Source organism: Loxodonta africana, chromosome 9, assembly GCF_030014295.1.
Source record: "Loxodonta africana isolate mLoxAfr1 chromosome 9, mLoxAfr1.hap2, whole genome shotgun sequence".
Taxonomy (NCBI): Eukaryota; Metazoa; Chordata; class Mammalia; order Proboscidea; family Elephantidae; genus Loxodonta; species Loxodonta africana.
In genome coordinates this window covers 120,205,904-120,223,117 of record NC_087350.1, presented here as the reverse complement: position 1 = coordinate 120,223,117, position 17,214 = coordinate 120,205,904, and the positions used below count along the sequence as shown (strand labels likewise).

The 17,214-nt window shown below is 52.2% G+C and overlaps 1 protein-coding gene across 2 annotated transcripts in view; it reads right to left on the bottom strand.

Moving 5' to 3' along the window:
• COL5A1 (collagen type V alpha 1 chain) overlaps positions 1 to 17,214 on the bottom strand; it is a 185,775-nt gene that overhangs the window by 140,250 nt on the left and 28,311 nt on the right. For both annotated transcript variants that reach the window (XM_064290634.1, XM_064290635.1), the window contains exon 2: positions 1,350 to 1,517. In XM_064290634.1, coding sequence (XP_064146704.1) covers positions 1,350 to 1,517 — 168 coding nt within the window. The remainder of the gene's footprint in view (positions 1 to 1,349; positions 1,518 to 17,214) is intronic.

The window sequence follows — 17,214 nt, the reverse complement described above, 5'->3', positions numbered from 1 at the left end:
AGGCCCACCCTGATGTTTCCAGCTCAGGAATTCTCACGCCAGGTACACGGGGCAGGAAAGCACGCAAATTCCGGGCAAGCATGCAAATAAGCACGCAGATGTTGTTAGCAGCCAAGTCAATTCCGACTCATGGCAACTCCACGCAGGGGGTGATTCTAAAGATGTGTTCTCCTGAAAACACAGGGAAACTGCTTCTAGGTGTTTGGAAACATGACACCCCCATGGTTCTGGTGAGGGAAGGTCACTGGGCTTTCAGTACACCAGGGAGCCACCGCAGGGCCCATTATTACTGGCAGATGAGACACTGCGGGGCTGAGGGTCTGCTCACCCAAAGACAGACCTTTTGAGAGGTCTTGTGCTGGGGAGGGTCCCTGGCTGCCTTGCCTCCTCTCTGCAGAGCTATAGGCAGGGACAGAGGTCTCTGAGCCATCCTATCAATCCAAAATGATATTCCTGAAAAGACTGACCCGGTCTCTCTCAGACACAAGCTCTGGAAAGCACCGTGGACTTAAAGGAGGTGGGAGCTTAGCTGGGGACAGGTACCGAGTCATGAGTGGAAGGGTGGGAGGAAGCACAGCCAGCCTAAAAAAGAGTGGATCCTTCTGGGACTCGGTCGGGCTGTGGGACTGACAAAAGACAACCCCAAGTCCAGGTTCAGTGTTGGGGTCACGTGCAGGCCCCCAGGAGATAGGGCACAGTCTTCGAAGAATGACAGGTGTGTCCACCTGCCCCTGGCCCCTTTCTACCTGGACCAGAAAGAGCAGCTCCTTCCAGGCCCAGCCTCCAGTGCCCAGGGCAGGGGAAGAGCTTATCACTCTCTGGCTTATCTACACATGCCCAGATAAGCTCGAGGGTTTAATTGATGGGGGTTGGGGGGATACACTGCCCAAGGCCAGGTGACAGGGACGACCTGGATGCCTCTGAGCGCTGGCACTGCTCCTGCTCCAGGCGTGTAATTAAAAGCAGGGATCTGGCACCTGGCAGTTGATTCTCCTTGCGGCCTCGGCTCCCTTGCTAAGAGCAGCAGTGTTTGATTCATGCATTTCTTAATGCCACTCACTGCTCCCAATTAAGCCTTTGTCTGGAGGCACTTCCTCTCCTGTGACCCCGCAGTTTCTCTTAACCGTGTCCCCAGGAACCATCCACCTCTTCTGCCAGAGAGACGCTGGCCCCGGAGAGCGAGGGGGCTAGCCTGGGCCTTACACACCCATCTTTACTGGCGTATGGGGACGGCTGCTTAGATGGGTTCCCATACAATGAGATCAAGTCGGGGGTTCCTGGAACACTGTGCCTATTCCCCCAGCCCTGCACCCCAACTGGAGCCCAGAGCGTCGGACACCCATACTCACCAGGGTACAGCTGCCTGGTCGGTGCGCTGAGCTGGGCATCCTTGGTGACTCTGTAGGCAACGTCTGGGCCTTTGGAAGATCGCCGTGTTGCGCAGAAACCCGTCGTCTTTGTTATTCCATCAGGCAAATTGTGAAAATCTAGAACCTTCAGGAGGTCTGCTGGCTGAGCTGAAATGAGAGGCGGGAGGGGCAGATTAGCCACAGAGAGGTAAGGGGGGCACACCACGAAGCTCCCCTCCCTGGAGATACCTAGAGCGTTTGGAATCAGAGCCTACCCCCCACACCACTCCCACCTCCTCAGATTTCTGACCCTCAGAAGATGCTGCAGACATAGCTCGACCCCCGGCTGCTCAAGAGGAAAGTCCCACTTTTTTAACAAGAGTGAGAGATCTGGAGGTGAGAAGGACCCGGTATGCTGGCTCCCCTTCACCGGCTTCTGGGGAAGCCCACAGCCAACTACAGCTCCGGGGCCTCAGTGCCACCGTTAGCAAGGGTGGGTCCAGGATGGCCGTGCAACCGCCCCGCTCACCCAGCCACACCTTATCAAGAGGCCCCAGGAGGGGACCCCAGAAGGTGGACAAACGCCAGGATCAGGTGGTGAGTGCGGTGTGCCCCCCAAGGAGAAGCCAGGAGCGGGGAGACTTCAGCCCGGACCAGGCTCCAAAGGAGACCCCAGGGAGGGAGGGAAGTCAGCAAGGCTCCTCTCCATCAGCAGCACGTCCCCCGGCCCACATTCTCTGGGGGAGGCGCTACATATCCCTCCTCCAGAGTTTCTGGGTTCCTGCTCCAGCAACGCCATTTCTGCAGCTGGCCTTGCTGCACTCCTCCTGCCAACGAAACCGAGCGACCAGGAGCCCGGAGGCTGTGCATCTCCCACTTTCCGCACAGAAACCTTAATGGGTGGGAGGGGGGCAGAGAGGGCAGTTGCAAACACCTGCAATGCCCACAGACCCAGGCACCCAGGACACTGCTGCCAGCGGGGCCTGCCTCCCTCAGGGACAGAGCCGCTTCCTCTCATGGCCCCTCTGACCTCTCCAGCAGCTCTCGGATCCAGCCAGAGTCCAGTCCTCGCCCAGGGTGGTGGTCCCTCATGCATCTGTGCCCCCACTCTGCCCCCCACGAAGCCCTCCCAGCTGCTTGTCAGCTCGACGTCAGACACAGCACCCATTTCAGGTGCCTGGCAAGCTACGTGGTGAAGCCCCAGGCCTGGACACTGGCAGCAGGCACAGCCAGCCACACCGATGCCAGTTCACCTGCTGGACAGGCCACGATGCCGTGCCCTGGCTCATCTCTGAGATGTGACGCCAAGACCAGCGATGGCCCAAGAAAAGAGCGAAGACCATGCAGGACTCTGGGATTCCCATCATAACAAGCCCACGATACTCTTCCCAGACCCACAGGCCTGGGACCTGTGTTCTCCATTGCTGCAGGGCGGAGCTGTTTGCCAGTAGCCCAGTGGACATGTTTATAGATCTTTATAACAAGTGGAAGAGGCCATCAGCCCTTTCCCAGGCCTGGTGCCACCCCTCCCACTGGCCAGGGGCTTCCTGTGCCAGATAGAAAAATGTTTTGAAGTTTGAAGAAGGTGTGGGAAGGGCCCGGGACGGATCTGGCAGGCCCAGGCGTTCTGTGAGCTTCCCGTGCCCTGGACACCAAGCCCTCGGCTCCAACAGTGATTTCTTGAGAAACTCAGAGCCTGTTTCTCTACCAGGGTGAGAAGGCCACTGGAAAACAGCACCAGCTTTGGGGACATCTGGGTGGGGGTTTGAAAGCCAGGCCCCCACCTCTAGGAGAAGGCCTTGGTACATCCAGGGAGAGAAGGCAGGAGGGATAGTGCCCCGAGCACCCTTCCCAGCCCTTCGTCCCCGCTTTACGAACACTGCCCCTTCTTCCTTCCCTTCCCTCCTCCATGCTGAGCAGGGAGAACACCACCATCGGTCCCCTCAGGCCTCTCCGTGGGTTCTGGCTGCTCAGGGGAGACAGAAATGGAACAGACGGTGTAGTCTCGGCACCCAACTAGGCTGTCCGAGCTATTGGATGTAACAGCTGCGTTAGATGTGCCTACAGGTTCCCAGGGAGGCCACCTCCAAAGCCTTAGGAACAAAGCTTTGAGCTTCCGCATCACCTGGCCATGACCTGGCTCAGCCGGGACACGCGTGTGAAGGGATCAAAGAGACCCAGAAGAGGGGCGGCAGCAGGTACCAGGCCCTGGCTCCCTCAGACTCCAGCGTGCCCACCTCCAAAATGGCTTCCTGTGGAGCGCTAAAACCACACTCCCCAGATGCTGGCCAGGTCAGAGTGCAAATCAGATTCCACCAGCCAGGAGGTAGAGGCTGCCTTCCCTCCAGCAGTGATCCATGCTGGTGGCAGGGTCTTAGGGCACCAGCCAGAAAAGCAATCACAGGTGACTCACATCCCAGGGCCTTGGGGCCGGTTTCACAGGGACCTGCGGCACACGCAGCAGCTCCTGGAGGTCTGCTCAGCTGCTGTCCTGTGGCCGTGGGGCTCTGAACATAAGCTTCCAATGAGGCCCCTTGACCCCCAGCCCCCCAGCTCTTCCAATGACTGTGTCAGCACCTCTTTCCCTGCATTCAAACCCTTTCTCCTAACAGCCAGCTCAACCTCTGCCTCACCCCAGCCCTGCCTGGCACGAGGAGCTGCCCTCTAGTCACCAGCACAAGCCGCTCTGAGTCCCAGTCTCCATCACAGGAGCATTCACTCCAGGCTCCCCGCAGTCAGGACTCCAAGGCCAGCTTCATGGACATGACACCTTCAACACAAGCCCAAGGAAGGCCCCTGGCCACATCCCACAAATGACCAGTTAGACAAGCATAACTCTGCCTGGAATCACTTTCACTTATCTCCAGAAACACCTGTCATTAAAGCGCCAGCATCCTCAGGGGCCGTTTTAATGTCAAGGTAGAAGATTTCCATTTGCAGACCCATGAAGGAAAGGGCAAAGGGAGAAAGGTGGCAATTGAGAAAGAATTTGAAACATGTTCCAGGTGCCATGGGCCACAGACAGCAGCACGAAGACCCTGGAGAGAAATACAGGAGTGAAAATCCTGGTACGTAGGAGAGGCACAAATACAAATACAGACACGTGGATGGATGGATGGATGGACGGACGGACGGACGGACGGACGAACTGATGGATACTAGAATGGATGGACAGATGATAGGGTGGATGGATAGATGGACAGACGGTCAGATGGATACTAGAATGCATGGATACATAATAGGGTGGGTGGATGAATAGATGGATGGACGGATGGATGGATGGACTGATGAATGGATGGATGGATAATAGGATGGATGGATAATAGAGTAGATGACAAGGTAGACAGATGGTTGGATGAATGGATGTATGATAGAATGGATGGCAGGGTGGATGGATATATGGATGAACGCATGAATGGATGTAAGACAGAATGGATGGATGGATGATAGGGTGGATGACAAGAGATGGATGGTTGGATGAATGGATGGATGGATGCATGGATGGATGGATAATGGTGTGGATGATAGGGTAGATGGATGGATGCATGGATGGATGGATGATAGAATGGATGGATGGATAACAGAGTGAATGACAAAGTAAATGGATGGATGGGTGGACGGGTGGATGGGTGGATGGGTGGACGGACAGACGGATGGATGGACAGATGGATGGATACATGGATCCATGGATGCATGGATGCATGGGTGTATGGAGGCATGGAGGCTCGGAATCCTGGAGGCATGGAGGCATGGATAATGGTGTGGATAATAAGGTAGATGGGTGGATGGGTGGATGGACGGATGGACAGACAAATGGACGGATGGATGCATGGACTGACGCATGGACGGATGGATGGACGGATGGACGCATAGATGGATACATGGATAGATGTGTGGATGGATGCATGGATGGATGGATGGACAGTTGGATGGATGGATGCATGCCATTGGCACATATGGTGCCAAGGTCTCAATGGAAGAGGGGGCCAAGCCTAGAGTCAGGGCCTGAGTTCTAGTCCTAACACCCACGTCCCAGGCTGGGGCCCTCCCAGGAGCTATCCTTTCCTACAACAGTTTGTTGAGGCCCTCCCTGGGCCAACCTGGTGTTGGGTGTGGAGACACAGCACTGAGGGACATGATGGCCCAGGACTCCACCGTCTGTCCAGGGGCATACCAGGTGACAGTGTGGGAAAAGGCAATGAGCACGCCTCAGAGCACACAGGAGAGCTGGCCTGTGCGGGTGACTGGTGGGTGCAAATCCAGGCACAAGTGTGAGCCCTGTGTGCCCTGTGATGATCGGGGACTCTGCCAGAGGCAGCAGTTTCTCTCTCTGGGAAGGCCGGCGGAGGTGACCGGAGCCTGGCTCCACACATCTGCACTGCACACCTCATCCAAAAGTCTGATTAGTCCTTTTCTCTCAGCTCCACACGGCCTTGTCAATCTGCCTAACCTGAACTTCTGTGAAGAGGAATGCAGGCACATTCTAGGGTGCTCTTTTCCCTACTTGGGGAGGCAGTGGAGAGGGATGAGTGTGGTGATGGTGGATGTGGGGCTGGCCAGGCCAAGTTGGACTTCACCTTCCTAGTGGCTGTAACACCATGGATCGTGGGGCATCTGCCTCAGACATGAGACGGATATGACCTGGGCTCAGAACACAGAGGGACAGGCCGCCAATGAGCAGATCTGTGGGCACACATTGTGAGAGACCCCCCACCCAGTCCCCCCATTCATGGCTCCAGTGGGCCGTCCCCTCCCCTGGCTCATGCAGGTTTTCCAGTGGCGTTGCTGGTGAGACCCTTGTGCTGAGAGCGGGAGGAGAGAGGCTCTGGAGCTGCCTGTTGGAATGACTCCTCTGTCTGGACCCTCTACGGGGGCTGTACATTCCACCTCGACCACAAGATTGATGCTAAGGTTGGATCACCCCGACCCACTTTCCTGCTAAACTGCACACAAAACCCAGATGTGGGCCTCAGCTGAGCCTTTACTGTCTCAGGTCCCTGGGCACCACACTTCGCAGGACACAGCAGAGCTGCCAGGCCCTGAAGGAAACTGGGCCACGGCTGGGGCAGAGCACAGGGAGAAGGAGAGAGGGCCAAAGCTTCTGTTGGCCTCATTGCCCATTGTACATTGCTCTAGGACTTTTGGTTTCCCTAAGAGAAGACGCTTAGTAAAACGATGCAGGAAGCATCAAAAGAAGATGGAAGGAATACACAGAGTCATTATACCAAAAAGAGTTGGTTTATGTTCAACCATTTCAGGAGGTAACACATGATCAGGAACTGATGGTTTTGAAGGAAGAAATCCAAGCTTCACTGAAGGCATTGCTGACAAACAAGGCTGCAGGAACTGACAGAATATCAATTGAGATGTTTCAACAAATGGATACAGCGCTGGAGGCGCTCACTTCTCTATGCCAAGAAACTTGGAAGACAGCCACCTGGCAAATCAACTGAAAGAGATCCATATTTATGCCTATTCCCAAGAAAGGTGATCCAACCAAATGTGGAAATTATTTAACAATATCATTAATATCGCACACAAGTAAAATTTTGCTGAAGATCATTCATAAATGGCTGCAGCAGTATATCGACAGGGAACTGCCAGAAATTCAGGCCAGTTTCAGAAGAGGATGTGGGACCAGGGATATCATTGCTGATGTCAGATGGATCCTGGCTGAAAGCAGAGAATACCAGAAGGATGTTTACCTGTGTTTTATTGATTGTGCAAAGCACTGAACTATGATGTGAATCATAACAAATTATGGATAATGTTCCGGAGAATGGGAATTCCAGGACACTTAATTGTGCTCATGAGGAACCTTTACACAGACCAAAAAGCAGTTGTTTGAATGGAACAAGGGGACTGATGGGTTTAAAGTCAGGAAAGGTATGCATCAGGGTTGTATCCTTTCACCATACCTATTCAATCTGTATGCTGAGCAAATAATCCGAGAAGCTGGACTGTATGAAGAAGAACTGGGAGTCAGGATTGGAGGAAGACTCATTAACAACCTGCAATATGCAAATGACACAACCTTGCTTGCTGAAAGTGAAGAGGACTCAAAGCACTTACTGATGAAGATCAAAGACCACAGCCTTCAACATGGATTACACCTCAACATAAAGAAAACAAAAATCCTGACAACTGAACCAATGAGCAACATTGTGATAAACGGAGAGAAGACTGAGGCTGTCAGGGATTTCGTTTTACTTGGATCCATAATCAACACCCATGGAAGCTGCAGCCAAGAAATCAAAAGACGCATTCCACTGGGTAAATCCGCTGCAAAAGATTTCTTTAAAGTGTTGCAAAGCAAGGATGTCACATTGAGGACTAAGGTGCACCTGATCCAAGCCATGGCATTTTCAATCTCCTTACATGCATGCAAAAGCTGGACAGTGAATAAAGCTGACCGAAGAAGAACCGACACCTTTGAATTGTGGTGTTGACGAAGAATATCGAACATACCATGGACTGCCGAAAGAACGAACAAATCTGTCTTGGAAGAAGTACAACCAGAATGCTCCTTAGAAGCAAGGCTGGCGAGACTAGGTCTCACATGCTTTGGACGTGTTATCAGGAAGAATCAGTTCCTGGAGAAGGACATCATGCTTGGTAAAGTAGAGGGTCAGTGAAAAAGAGGAAGACCCTCAAAGAGATGGATTGACACAGTGGCTGCAACAATGGTTTCAAGCATAGTAACAACTGTGAGGATGGCGTAGGCTCAGGCAGTGTTTCGTTCTGTTGTGCAGAGGGTGGCTACGAGTCGGAACCAACTCCACAGCACCTAACGACAACAAGAACAAGAGAAGAAGTGCCCCAGGAGACATCCACTGCGTGACAAGGGGTCAATAACACTCCCCCCACCCTCCAGGGCCTGAGTAAAGCTGCGTGACCTTCTTATGTGTGATGCTGTAACCTCGCACTGTTTGCTTGGGTTGGTGGATGGATGGGTAGATGGGTGATTGGGTGGGTGGCTGGGTGGGTGGCTGGGTGGACCGACAGGCGGGCAGACGGGCGGACGGATGGACGGGTAGATGGGTGGATGGGTGGATCAGTGGATGGATGGGTGGGTGGATGAGCAAATGGTGCAAATCAGGAGGTAGGGGTGCCAGAGACAAATTTTACAATTGGTCATCTAAGTAGTCAAACGTTTCAACAGCCGATGGCAATGTCTCAGCTAGCCACACAAGGGTGACCCGGCCCTCATAAGTGTATCCACAATCATCTGTTAATTCAGCTGACCAGTGCCGTCCCAGAGCTATGACAAGAATTTCCGAGCTCCTTGTCACACTCAGCTGGCCGGACACAGGTACTGAAGCAGACCCAGAACACTGCAGAGCACAACATGCCTGCAACGTGAGGCCGGGGATGACAGGACTCACACCAAACTGCTGAGCTGAGAACCACTCCCTAAAGCCTATAGCACAACCGACCTCAGCAGGGCACCTGCACAGCCCACCACCCAACCAGTGCCCCACTCTCCTCCTGGGGCTAGGATAGCTGCGAGGTGTCTACGGGCACCTGGCACCCACAAGAGCAGACGGAGTGAGGAGGAGGCTTCTGGCAGGATTTTAAGTTGGCCCCCAACAGTCAGCTGGCACCTGGACACCCCTCTGTGGTGCTAGAAACAAAAAGGGGTGACTGAGGCCAGGGCTTCCACCTGCCAGGGCTCAATCGCCAATCATAGGCTCAGTAGCACCTGTCTTTGTAAGTGGACCCACTCAGTTAAGACCATAGCTCAGCTGCGCGTGCAAACAGACAGAAAATATCCTGCTTTAAGGAAGGGGCAAGGCAGGGAGTGAGAGCCGGCCTGAGGCCACCACCTGGAGCTACAAGGGTTGTGTCCTCGGAATGGAATCCGGAATCCTCCAACCCCATACCGCTGCTGTGCGCCATGCTGCCCTATTCTGCTAGCCCCAGGAATGGCAATGCTCAAAGGAGCCCCCGGTAACTGCTGACATCAGCTCTCATTGCTTGGAGCACGTGGTGAAGGAGTTGGGGGATCAGAGAGAACAAAAGTGACTCACAGCCAGAAATGCAGGCCTAGGGGCCATGGGCGTGCCTTGGGCTGCTTCCACTTCGCCGAACCACAGATGGTGACAGGAGCAGGGCAGGACCAGAAGTGGCGGGCTGCCGAGTGGGCTGGGCGGTGAAGCGCGGGGCAGGGCCCCCGGTCTGGGCGGGGCCCCCCAGTCTGGGCGGGGCCATGTAGGGAGAGGTGGAGTCTTAGGGTCTGTGATTCTGGCCGGGACCGTGCACTGTTGGGGTGGTCTGGGCAAGTCTGGGTGGGGCTGGGCGGGGACCCGGTAGTGTGGGGGAGGCCGTGTGGGACAGGGTGGAGCTGCGTAGCCCTGGGCGGGGCCTATGGTGCTGGGTGGGCGTGGCCAGGTGGGTGGAGCGAGGCCACGGTGTGCTGGGCCGGGCCTCGAGGGTGGACTGGACCTGTGGGAGAAGCCAGTGTGGGCGGGGCTTCTGGTGTGGGTGGGGCCTTGTGGCTGGGCGGGGCGTGTGGGGCGGGGCTTGGTCATCCATCCTGCCCCGCACAGGGCCAGCACACATTAGGTGCTCAACCAAGTCTGTTGAGCGACTGAATGAGTGAGCCCGAGGCTTTTACACGTGACCCACAGAGGGAAGGGGAAGATAACGGCTTCACTACTGTTGCTACTTTTGCAAGGAAAAATGAGCAAACATCCCTTCCCTTGCACGCTGGGTTACTGTCACTGTATGGCATCGGACTTGCTCTCGTGGTACCCCAGGACGCAACAGAGTAGAGGCTACTGTTTTATCTGCCCGGAGGGAAGCTGGGCTTAAGGACAGAGACAGTCAAACTCCCCAAGAGGCGGTGCTAGTGCTGCACCTGGGTCTTCCATTCTAAATCCACTTTTTTTTTTTTCCTAAATAAAAAAACAAGCCACGCATATTTTTAAACACCAGCTAATCGGGAAAGATTGCCTTTGAAGTCCAGGTGTCTGCGTCCATGCCAGACAGTGTGTGGTTATTTTTCTGCCGCCCTAAAGGTTCGGGTTGGGAACTCGTGGTTTATCACAACCTGCTTTCTCTTGCCAGCAAATTTACAGAGGAGGCCTCCAGGCCTAAGAGTCTGTAGCGTGCCCTCGGACTCCCCAAGTCCTGGTGGTCCCCTAAGATGGAGCAGTGTCCACGGCTATGTTATAACAAGTAGTGCTTCTCATGAGCGCCACTGCCATCTATCTGCTAGTCTCCAGGTCCTGGGTCCCTTCTCAGGTCAGAGCCGGCAGGGGGGATGGAGTAGGGGGTTGGAGGATACCACCTTTACCCTATTAGAAGGTTATTTTCAACCCTTGCCCCCACCTCCCCAGCAGGCCTGCTCCCTCTGCCCCAGGAGTCAGGCTTCCAGGGCAAGCATGCATAGTCAGCCCATCCGCACCCCCTCCCTCAATGCTATAAAGGACCACCATGGGTTTCTAGAAACTGTCACAGAAAACTCAAGATCACGGGTCCCCAGCGGCACTGCTGAGGCAAGGAGAAGCAAATGGCTTGAGTCCCCAGCACCCAGCAGCGGTGATACTGCCCCTTCCTGTGGAAACTTGGCCACTATGTTGGGACCCCAGGCCTCTCAGCTGGAAGGAGACAGTATCTCTGCCTCAGCCCTGGAGCCCAGAAGTCACAGCCCCAAATTTAATCTGTATCACCAAGTTCTCCAGACTCTGAGCCCAGGGCCAAGGCCTGCAAAGGCCTGTGGGCAGTTAGAGCCAAGCCAGCAAGACAGACTTGATAGAAAAAGCCAGCTGGGGAGAGCAAGAAGGAAATGGGGTGGGGATGAAGTTTTTTGCATGCTCCAAAGTCAACATCATTATCTTCAAGACAAAACTTCAGAGCTCTCTAAATAACCCCCAAGGTTTAAGTCTTCAGAATTTCCCAGGATAGAACTAATATCAGAGCTAGAAAGGGCCATGGACAACAACGGAATCAGAAAACGAGGTCCTGAGAAGGGGAGTGAGAAGCCGATGAGGACCAAGCCATCCTCAGCTTCTATTCCACCCCGCTGAGGTTCCTGACCTTCACACTCTCATCATAGGCTCCTGAAAGCGTGGAGCCAAGGACTGGTCCTCTGGACCACAGTGGCCTGCTTTCCTCCCCACGTGCAGTCCCATGGCCTCATAGCTCTGACTGCGTTTGTCTTTCCATTGTTGTAAATATATAACTGCCTATGCAAATTACCTGTATAACATCCGTCTCCTTTCCTGGGCTGTGGACTCCAGGAGGGTGGGGCCCAGCCTGCCTGTTGCCAGTGGACTCCTGGTCTAGCACAGGGCCCAGCAGACACTTCCAGTGTTTCTTAGTGAACACCACATTTTCTGCAGGTTTTCAGAGAGCCAGCCCGGGGCCCGACCCACCATCACACCTCCACACCCCCATCCCCTCCTCCACACCCCCACACCCCCATCCCCACCCCCATATCCCCTACACCCCACACTCCATCTCCACCCCCAACCCCCGACACCCACACACGCCCATCCCCACCCCTACACCCCCCATCCCACCTCTGTGGAAGGGTCTCTGTTCTCACTGCTGTCTCTACTCTCTCCCTTCCCAGGCTTCTGGAAGCAAGAAGATCCACAGCCCTTAAAGCGCCAGGCCTGAGCAATGAGCCAGGGAGAGGTGGCCATGGAGGATAACGCGCCCCAGGATGCAGGCTCCCCCACTAGGCCTCCCTTTGGAGCACAGGGCCTCCTCAGGGGTTCACCGGGCAGGGGAAAACCAAGCAGGCCATGTGAAGTCTCCATTTGAACTTCTTACTCAGTGACCCCACTGGGAACAGAGCTGGGGCAGGGCGGGGACATGCAGAGGCCTGGAACTGTGTGGGTGGGGGACTGCCCCCACCTCGGGGCAGGGTAGGGATGTGGGGACCCCTGGAGCTGTCCAGGGGGGCTGCCCTCACCTCGCGGCTACAGATCCCTTCCCTCTCCCACCTCACACTCACCCTCAGGCGGTGTCCACGGTGGAGGTGGACTTCCTTTGGGGGGACATGATCCTTGGTGCATATCAACTCAGGGTGTATGGCCAGGCTCAGGGTCACACAGGGAAAATAAGTTTCCCTGCACCCACCTGGAACACCGGCCTCATCCCGTCCACCCCTGATCAACACTCTTGGTGGCTTCCTCCTGCTCCTCCAGCGTGAACTCCTCTGCTGACGTTCAAGCCTCACCCTCAAGCCACTCAAGGAGTGTTCCTGGCAAAGGGAGTTCATCTCCAGCAGGGCAAGCTCATCGGACAGCAGAGGAAGCCCTGGTCAGGCAGAGCTGGGCCACACGGAGGAGGCCAGCTTCCTCATCTCCAATGGCTATAGCCGCTGCAGATCGTCCTGACAGTCTACACCCAGAGCGGGCAGGAAATGTCACCATAGAAGGCCACCAGGAAATAAGGGATGTGGCCCACTGCTCACAGCCCCTGTTCAGCACTGTCCTTTTGTTGGTCCTCACTGCTTTTCATCGTCTTTATGTTTTTTTATGTTGTTGTAGTAGTTGTTGTTTGTTGTTGTTAGGTACCGTCAAGTCGGTTCTGACTCATAGCAACCCTGTGTACAACAGAATGAAACACTGCCCAGTCCTATGCCATCCTCACAGTTGTTCCTATGTTTGAACCCATCATGACAGCCACTGTGTCGATCCTTCTCATCGAGGGTCTTCCTCTTTTTCCCTGACCCTCTACTTTACCAAGCATGATCCCTTCTGATAACATGTCCGAGGTACGTGAGACCTAGTCTCGCCATCCTCACTTCTAAGGAGCATTCTGGCTGTAATTCTTTCAAGACAGATTTGTTGTTCTTTTAGCAGTCCATGGGATAGTCAATATTCTTCGCCAACACCACAATACAAAGGTGTCAGTTCTTCCGTCTTCCTTATTCACTGTCCAGCTTTCGCATGCATATGAGGCAATTGAAAACACCATGGCTTAGGTCAGGTACACCTTAGTCCTTAAGTGACATCTTTGCTTTTTAACACTTTAAAGACATCTCTTGGAGCCAATTTCCCCAAAGCAATGTGTCTTTTGATTTCTTGACTGCTTCTTCCATGGATGTTGATTGTGGATCCAAGTAAAATGAAACCCTTGACAAACTCAATTTCCTCCCCATTTATCACGGTCCATTTGTGGGGATTTTTGTTTACTTTATGTTGAGGTACAATCCATACTGAAGGCTGTAGTCTTTGATCTTCACCAGTAAGTGCTTCAAATCCTCTTCACTTTCAGCAAGTAAGGTTGTGCCATCTGTATAACGCAGGTTGTTAATTAATCTTCTTCCCATTCTGATGCCCCATTCTTCTTCATATGGTCTGGCTTCTCAGACTATTTGCTCAGCATACAGACTGAACAGGTGTGGTGAAAGGACACAACAGTGACATACACCTTTCCTGACTTTACACCATGCGGCATCCCCTTGCTCTGTCTGAACAACTGCCTTGATCCATGCACAGATTCCTCACGAGCACGACTGAGTGTTCCGGAGGTCTCATTCTCTGCAGTGTTATCCATAGTTTGGTATGACCCACACAGTCGAACGCCTTTGCATAGTCAATAAAACACAGGTAAACATCCTTCTGGTATTCTCTGCTTTCAGCCAGGATCCATCTGACATCGGCAATGATATCCCTGGTTCTGCGTCCTCTTCTGAATCCGGCTTGAATTTCTGGCAGTTCCCTGTTGATATACTGCTGCAGCTGCTTTTGAATGGTTTTCAGGAAAATTTTGCTTGCGTGTGATACTAATGATATTGTTCAATAATTTCCACATTCAGTTGGATCACCGCTCTTGGGAATAGGCATAAATATGGATCTTTTCCAGTGGGCTGTCCAGGTAGCTGTCTTTCAAACTTCTTGGCATAGAAGAGTGAGCACTTCTGGAGCTTCATCTGTTTGTTGAAACATCTCAATTGATATTCCATCAATTCCTGGAGCCTTGTTTTTCACCAATGCCTTCAGAGCAGCTTGGACTTCTTCCGTCAGTACCGTCGGTTCCAGATCATATGCCACCTCTTGAAATGGTTGGACATCGACCAATTCTTTTTGGTATAGTGACTCTCTGTAGTCCTTCATCTTCTTTTGAAGCTTCCTGCAGCGGTTAATATTTTCCCCATAGAATCCTTCAGTATTTTTTCCTCAGTTCTTACAGCTTGAGAAATGCTGAGTGTGTTCTTCCCTTTTAGTTTTCTATCTCCAGGTCTTTGCACGTGTCATCGTAATACTTTACTTTGCCTTCTCAAGCTACCCTTTCAAATCATCTGTTCAGCTCTTTTATTTCATCACTTTCTCCTTTTGCTTTAGCTGCCCCACATTCAAGAACAAGTTTCAGAGTCTCTTCTGACATTCGTTTTGCTCTATTTTTTCTCTCCTGTCTTTTTAATGATGTCTTGCTTTCTTCATGTATGATGTCCTTGATGTAATTCCACAACTTGTCCGGTCTTTGATCATTAGTTTTCAACTCATCAAATCTATTCTTGAGATGGTCTCTAAATTCAGGTGGGATATACTCAAGGTTGTACTTAGGTTCTCGTGGACTTGTTCTAATTTTCTTCAGTTTCAACTTGAACTTGCATATGAGTAATTGATGGTCTGATCCATAGTCGGCCCCTGGCCTTGTACTGACTGGTGATATTGAGCTTTTCCATTATCTCTTTCCACGGATGTAGTCAATTTGATTCCTGTGTATTCTATCTGGTGAGGCCTATGTGTACAGTTGCTGTTTATGTTGGTGAAAAAAGGTATTTGCAATGAAGAAGTCACTGGTCTTACAAGATTCAATCATGCGATCTCCACCATCGTTTCTATCACCAAGGCCATATTTTGCAACTACCAATCCTTCTTTGTTTCCAACTTGTGCATTCCAATCACCAGTAATTATCAGTGGATCCTGATAGCATGTTCAATCAATTTCAGACTGCAGAAGTTGGTAAAAATCTTCAGTTTCTTCATCTTTGGCCTTAGTGGGTGGTGCATAAATTTAAATAACAGTCATATTAACTGGTAGGCGTATGGATATTATCCTATCACTGATAGCGTTGTGCTTCAGGATAGATCTTGAAATGTTCTTTTTGATGATGAATGCAACACTATTCCTCTTCAAGTTGTCATTCCTGGCATAGTAGACCATATGATTGTCTGATTCAAAATGGCCAACACCAGTCCATTTCAGCTCACTAAAGCCTAGGATATGGATCTTTTTGTGTTCCATTTCATTTTTGATGACTTCCAATTTTCCTAGATTCATACTTCGTACATTCCAGGTTCTGATTATTAATGGATATTTGCAGCTGTTTCTTCTTATTTTGAGTCCTGCCACATCAGCAAATGAAGGTCCCAGAAGCTTGACTCCATCCACATCATTAAAGTTGAGTCTACTCTGAGGAGGCAGCTCATCCCCAGTCATCTTTTGAGTGCCTTCCAACCTGGGGGGCCCATCTTCTGACACTGCATCAGACAATGTTCCGCTGCTATTCATAAGGTTTTCACTGGCTAAGGCTTTTCAGAAGTAGACTGCCAGGTCCTTCCTCCTAGTCCATCTTAGCCTGGATGCTCTGCTGAAACCTGTCCTCCATGGGTGACCCTGCTGGTATTTGAATACCGGTGACATAGCTCCCAACATCATGGCAACACACAAGCCCTCACAGTACGACAAACAGACAAACGCATAGGGGTTTTATCTTTATTAATGATATTGAGGAATAATGGGTGAGAGGGACATAAATACGGATATCTATATATTATATATTTATATAGACATCTGTATCTATGTCTCTCTCACCCCATCGTTCCTCAATATCATTTACTAACATCGCAACAGACACCACGCCCCAGCAAAAGAGGGAGGCTAAGCTCCATGCACACACACTGCGCTGCCAGCGAGAGCTGTTCCAGGATCAGAGCCAGCAGGCTGGATGGGGAACCAAATGATTAATCTTAGCTCCTCAAAGGCGGTTTATCTCCTTGTTCCAGAGAAAAATGTGGGGATGACAACAGGGCCAATTCCAGCATGCCAGGAGAGGTTCTGTTGGCACAGGTCTGTGTGCTTCCAGGAGGGCTCAGAGGGTAGGTTAGCTGTATTGGGTCAGCCAGGGTCACTCTGGTGGAGGGCGCCCTAGATGGCGGGCTGTGTCTTCAATCTCTGCCACAAGGCCTGGCCCAGGCCCACAGTGGACACTCACTAATGTACGCTGGAGGGCAGGTGTAAGACCACCACAGACGCGCAGCTTCTAGTCAGATGCTCCCAGGCCCCAGCTGAGTTCAAGCTTGAAATGGTCAAAGGCGCCGGTCACTGAGGCCTGCCTCACGTTCCATGGGTAGCTTCATTCATTCAGCATTCATCCTATCAGCAATGTTTTAACAAGCACTCGCCATGTGTTGAGTATGTTTGGAAGGTTCTTTGTCACCTTTCTGAATTAACCCTGTTTTTTTTTTTTTTTCTTCCAGAGTCAGAGGCAAACCCGATGGTACTGATACGAGCATTTCTAGCCCTCATGTCCCCACAGGGGCTGCCCAACTTTCTGCAGGTGATCGTGATTGTAGAGTCCTCTCCATCAGAAGCCAATGAGAAACGTTCTCCTCTCTACTTAAATGCTCAGTGGAACCAGGTACAGGGATATACCCTAAAATCAACAGCAGCTCCACCATGCTGAGCCTCAGTTTCCCCGATGTGGGGGGGGGTAAGAACAGACCTCCCTCATTGGGGATGCCATGAGTGGCAGCTGAACGTAGTAGCACTAATGATGCTCTTGGGCCCCCTCCCACCCTCAAGAGTCACTGTGACCAGTCAAAGTGATGGCCAAAGAGACCCACTCGCCTAAGGAAGCTTGAGGAGGGTGCAAAGCCCCCACCATAAATTGAGAAGA